This window comes from Austrofundulus limnaeus, unplaced genomic scaffold, assembly GCF_001266775.1.
Source record: "Austrofundulus limnaeus strain Quisiro unplaced genomic scaffold, Austrofundulus_limnaeus-1.0 Scaffold300, whole genome shotgun sequence".
In the NCBI taxonomy this organism is placed as follows: domain Eukaryota; kingdom Metazoa; phylum Chordata; class Actinopteri; order Cyprinodontiformes; family Rivulidae; genus Austrofundulus; species Austrofundulus limnaeus.
This window is the reverse complement of record NW_013952702.1, coordinates 313,466-318,849: the sequence shown is the minus strand read 5'-3', so window position 1 is coordinate 318,849 and position 5,384 is coordinate 313,466. Positions and strand designations below refer to the sequence as shown.

Below are 5,384 nucleotides of genomic sequence, written 5' to 3'. Positions count from 1 at the left end.
TTGAGGTCTACCTATGATGTCAATTACAGGCCTCTCTCATCTTTTTAAGTGGGAGAACTTGCACAATTGGTGACTGACTAAATACTTATTTTCCCCACTGTAATGAAACCACCTGTGGCTCAGTCTACTTCCTGGATAACAACGGTCAAACCTCTTCCAAACCACCTCTCTGACCACAGGAAACAAACGTGAAACAAACGTGTTCAGTTTTTTTCATTCTGTGGGGAAAACTAAACCCAGTGACACGGGTGTGCAGTGGTTAGGAAGTACGCATGTTCACCTCCAGCCTGGGGTCTCTGTGTTGACTTTATATGACCCCCTGAGCACAGAGACAAAAACCCTGATGTTCGGCTCAGCAGGAACTTTAAATCTTCTGACTTWATTCAACTTGTTTTCTCACATGGTCCAGACACCTGAGGACAAAGACGAGGAGGAGGACAAGGCAAGCCGCACCGCCAGAGTCCAACCCACGCCTCAGAGCCGAGACGCAGAGAGTCCGAACGCAGACAAGAAACAGCAGCAGCCCAAACAGTAAGTTCTGCTTGGGTTTTCCTGACCGTCCCGTCGGTCCGATGCCAGAAAATAACAACTGGTTTGTCTCTTCAGGTTTCAGGCTCCGGTCAGAGACGAAGAGTCCGAGTCTCAGAGGAAGGCTCGGTCTCGGCTGCTGCGTCAGTCCCGCAGGTCCACGCAGGTACTTCCTGTAAAATCATGGTGATCCTGCAGGTTGTTTTTGTCTTTAGTACTGAAGGAGAACAAATGAGCAGATTTTAATCAAAACAACTTGAGTTTTTTTGTTTCTRGTTCTTGTTTTGAAATTACAGTTTCAGTTCAGCTGACTGGGTTATTTCTGTTGTTTCTCCACTGCAGTTTTGTCTTTACCGTGTGTGACTCAAACTGCTCTGAACTTTAACATGATGACAAACAACACTTCCCCTTTTTATGTCAGAAAAACAAACCCATCAGTCTGCTGTCTGTAAAAATGTTCCAGGGCTGAAAAACTGAATATTTGATGTGTTGATGGTTCGTTCTCGTCCCGACAGCAGCTTCTGAGTGTTTCTGTCCCCGCAGGGTGTGACGCTSACCGACCTGAAGGAGGCGGAGAAAAACGTGGGTAAAACTGCAGATCCTCCAGCTCGAAACGTCCAGTCTGTGAGCCCCATCGTCACCATAACGCCTGCTGAAAGGGGTGAGCTGCTTCAGCCAGTGGCGTCTCTGCTGCTTGTTGGGGCCGCGTCCGAGCAGGAAGTCGTGTTGTCAGAGTTTATTTTTAAGTTTTCTTTCTCTGCACTGAGTAAAGATCAAATGTGTGAAGCAGTTTGTAGGCGTTGTTTCTCACCCTCATCTTCTCTACTGTAAAACACATTGTCTCATCTTTATTCTTCAAGCTGTGGTCACTGTTTAACCCCCCACCCTTCTGCAGTTTCAGTTTCAGGAGGAACACRGACGAACCTGTCGTTCTGAGAACTCAGATGTTTGTAAAGAAAATGTTTKTACAGTTTTCATCCAGACACTTTAGATATTTAGCTTCCAAGCTGCAGGGTGTCACTGGGTTTTAAGGACAAGGGAGGCTGAGCCTCCAGGAGACCCACCGAATTTTTGTATATTTAATATATTATATATTTGTGTGTGTGTCCTTGTTTTTACTACAGAGTGAGGACCATTTGCACCATAGTTACTATCAAAGTGAGGTCTTTGATATACAGTGAGGACCTCTTCAATGTCCTCACTTTGTTTGCAGCTTTGCTGTGCTTTACTAGTTATGTTTAGAGGTATGGTGTGAGTTAAGTTCTGGTTCAGGTTAGAGTTAGCTATAGACCAGTAATGTTAGTTTTAGGGAACATGACTGGGTTAGGCATAAATAGKTACAAAAATGAATGGAAGTCAATACAAAGTCCTCAGTTTGATGCAAATACAAGGATGTATGTGCGTACGTATTTACGCACATACGTACGTACGCACATTTGTATGTATGTACATACGTACAAAGTAACATTTATTTAGAGGATTTTTTTTCTAATAGTTATTTTTAAATCCATTCAAGGCCAAATAATATTTTAACATCAATAAAAAAATACTCCAGAACTGAACATTAAGACTATTTTAGATAAATCTGTGAAAATTTAGAAGTTTTGTATTTTCTGTAATGTTAACTTTTTTGTTTTTAATGAAATGAATAAAATAAAATAAAATGGTCACTACTTTTATACCGTGCCTGTACTCAGGCGTTGGTGACTCTTGCGTTAGACTTTAACCCTTACAGAAGAGTTTTCTGTCTCCCTCTCTGTGCTCCTCTGCCCTGACTCCTACAGGTCACTAGGGATGCTGAAGTAATTATTATTAGTCTATTATTATTATCCACTGCTGATATTCAGACGTGAATAAGCTCAGCTCCTGTTTCACAGTGTGCAAACAGCCATGTGTACAGGAAGAAACACAGCTGGTGCTCCAGAAGGAAAAGATGTGACTGTAAACACCTGGAACTAGTTAACAAAGAGTTCTGTGTAACTCTTATTTTTCTCAGTGTGCAAACCAGGTTTTATTTGTCAAACAGGGAGCACTTGGCTCATTAATTACATGGGACTTTTTGCTGTTAGCTTTGGGCTGGAGCTAATTGTTATGGGCCTAGTGACGCCTCTGCCAAGCAACCAAAGTTTCTGTGAAATAAAAGCTAAAAGACAGATGCTGGTTTGTGGTGATCTCTCACAGTTTGGCCACAAAATAAACACGTCTGTATATTTGTCAGCTCACTCAGCTTCTCTGTCCTCCCTGTTGGTTTCAGACACCGACCCGGTGAAGCCGGCTGAGTCGGACGGAGACAAACGTTTGGGAGCGAAGGACCGGCGGCGGCAGAGGAAGGAGAGGCACTCCACCWGCATCGTTCAGCCCAGAGATGTAAGAGAGGAAAAATCACAACGGTTCATTAGGTTTAAGTTRTACAACAGGTAAAGCATCGGGTGGGGACTCTGTCAGGAAACAGGAAGTTAGAAGATCTGATGTTTCCCAGTCGGCGAGGAGGAGGAGCTTACCTTCAAACACTCACATGCAGATAAACAGAAGGAAGCTGGGCTTTTATTTAAGATTATTTAATCAGGTGATGATGATGATGATGATGATGGTTCTGACACTTTCTTACACACGTCCAGAACTGACAGCTGAAATAACCAGAGTTTAGTTTTATTTCATTTGTTATATTATTACAAACATTTGTTTTGTATTTTCAGTTTCGCTACATTTTTCTGTCCAAAAAATTAAGTTCATGAAGAAAAGAAGCAGAAAAACATACGTTATAAAATAATCTTTGTTTTTCAGAACGATGACGCTCAACTGGAAGAAACAAACAACAACCACACAGAGTGAGTCAAACATTTATTAAGATAAAATCAGACAAAAATATTTTATTCATTTGGTTCAATAAGAAAAACTGAAACAACCCTGGATTGATTTTATTTCTCATGTTTTTGTTCAGTCGACTGGAGGACTCTTCTTCAAACTACAGATCAGTAAGAGTCTTCCTCTGCACACACACACACACACACACACACACACACACACACACGTTCTTAAAGCTTGTGGTGAATGAAACTGTGGTGTTTCCTCCAGCTCTACGTGCAGGTTCTGCAGGAGAACATGTCTCTGAAGGAGAAGTTGCAGGAGATTGAACTGCAGCTGAGCCAGAACAAAGTGGAGCTGGAGAGACTGAGACAGGTCAGAGAGGTCAGCTCACCTTTAACCTACCTGTCTGTCAGGAACAAACTCACCTGTTGGCTTAAAACTGATTTAAAAAAAGGATCAGTTGATAGATTATACTCACCTACTTCTAAGGCAGGTAATCGTGTGAGTCTGTTAGCAAAATATTTCCTGAACCACAGGGCAGATTTTAATGAAACTCTATGTAATCATTTAAATGCCCAATTCTTTTATTTTTTTTCTCTGTGTCCTCTCCGGTACTGTGAAACTCACATTGATGTCTGAGTGTCCAAATGAAGCCCAACAGATTTACTTTCACAACTGCAGCATGATGGTGTTTCACCATGATGCTCCACTTGATATATGTTAAAACCTTTATTAAAAAATATTTTGGCATTAATTCATAACGGACACAGACGGAAAAAGTAAACAAAGAAAAGAAAAAGGAGAAAAGTGAAACAAGAAGATATGAGAGATGCATTAAGTAAACAAAAGACAACACATTTATAGTCTGCCTCCACTCCTGCTACAAGAGAGAAACAAAAACACAGCAACAAAATATATGTGTGTATAATATTAATAACTATAGCCTCACTGACAAGTACTTAATAAATTTTATTAGTAGAATTCAAGATGGCCGCCACAGCAGACTGCAGAGAATGAGCAGAAGGTCGAGGTGGTCGTACTTTTATTGTTTAATTTATTTAGTRTTTTTATAAACTCCACAAGGATCTGATCCCGGCTGTCTGAGAGGTCCAGTAAACAGATGAAAGGACCCGTCTATAACCTGGAGTCTGAACACATTTCCTGTTTGTTCTTTCAGAACCAGGAGAGCGGCACCAACAGACCGGCTCTGCTGGAGCTGGAGAAGTTTGTAAGTTTCTTTTCTTTCTCTGCGCTCAGTAAAGGTTTKACCTAAACGGCGCCGCAGGTCCAGAGCTCGTGAAGACCGCGCGTCGAGCTGGGTTCTATCAGAACCAGCTCTGAGTTTCAGCTTAACGTTTCCTGTTTGTGTTGTCAGGAGAAGCTGGCCCTGCAGAGGAAAGCTGTGGAACTGGAGGACGAGCTGAAGGTACGACTCGTTTAAAAAGAGTAGACCGTTTCATAACTTACCTGTCCTGTTAGTTTAAAATAATCAAGTTAATTATATCCTAACTCGTTTGTCCATGACTGGTGAGTGGAGGTTCTGCCTAAACCCAGTTGTTCCTTTTATTTGAACAGCTTCAGTTTGAGTCGACCTGAAAAATAATCTGTAGTTGTCACAAAAATCAGCTTTTCTACGTTTAAATATTTTTATAAATAATCAGCTGTAGAGGAACAAACTGAGGACTTAATGTGCTGCTGTTTAACCCAAACAGCTCCAAYATTGACCTGTTTTCAGTCACTTCCTGTTTGTCTGTAAACACAACACGGACCTGAGCTCTACTACCATCTGAGCCGTTTCTATCAATTAGAAACATGAACTCTATAAATGCGTTAAATGATTAGAGCTGTGTATTGGCAAGAATTTGGTGATACGATACATATCATGGCTGAGGGGTCACGATACAATATATCCCGATATATTTCAATTTTTTTTTTTTGGTCCAAAAATTCTATTAAAAACCTCTTACTGGAAAAAAATAAAGAAAAACCAAAATTCATTGTCTCAGAAAATCCTAATATTACAGACATACTTTTCATACAATTAGCTG

General features: G+C 41.0%; 1 protein-coding gene across 1 annotated transcript in view; it reads left to right on the top strand.

The window, feature by feature from the left end:
* The window catches only part of ppp1r12c (protein phosphatase 1, regulatory subunit 12C), a gene marked incomplete in the record, with an annotated part of 23,352 nt that overhangs the window by 14,166 nt on the left and 3,802 nt on the right, over positions 1-5,384 (top strand). Inside the window, 9 exon segments of the mRNA XM_014021629.1 lie at positions 410-531; positions 607-694; positions 1,072-1,189; positions 2,783-2,895; positions 3,313-3,356; positions 3,470-3,503; positions 3,604-3,717; positions 4,514-4,564; positions 4,712-4,762. Of these exon segments, the coding sequence (XP_013877083.1) occupies positions 410-531; positions 607-694; positions 1,072-1,189; positions 2,783-2,895; positions 3,313-3,356; positions 3,470-3,503; positions 3,604-3,717; positions 4,514-4,564; positions 4,712-4,762 (735 nt within the window).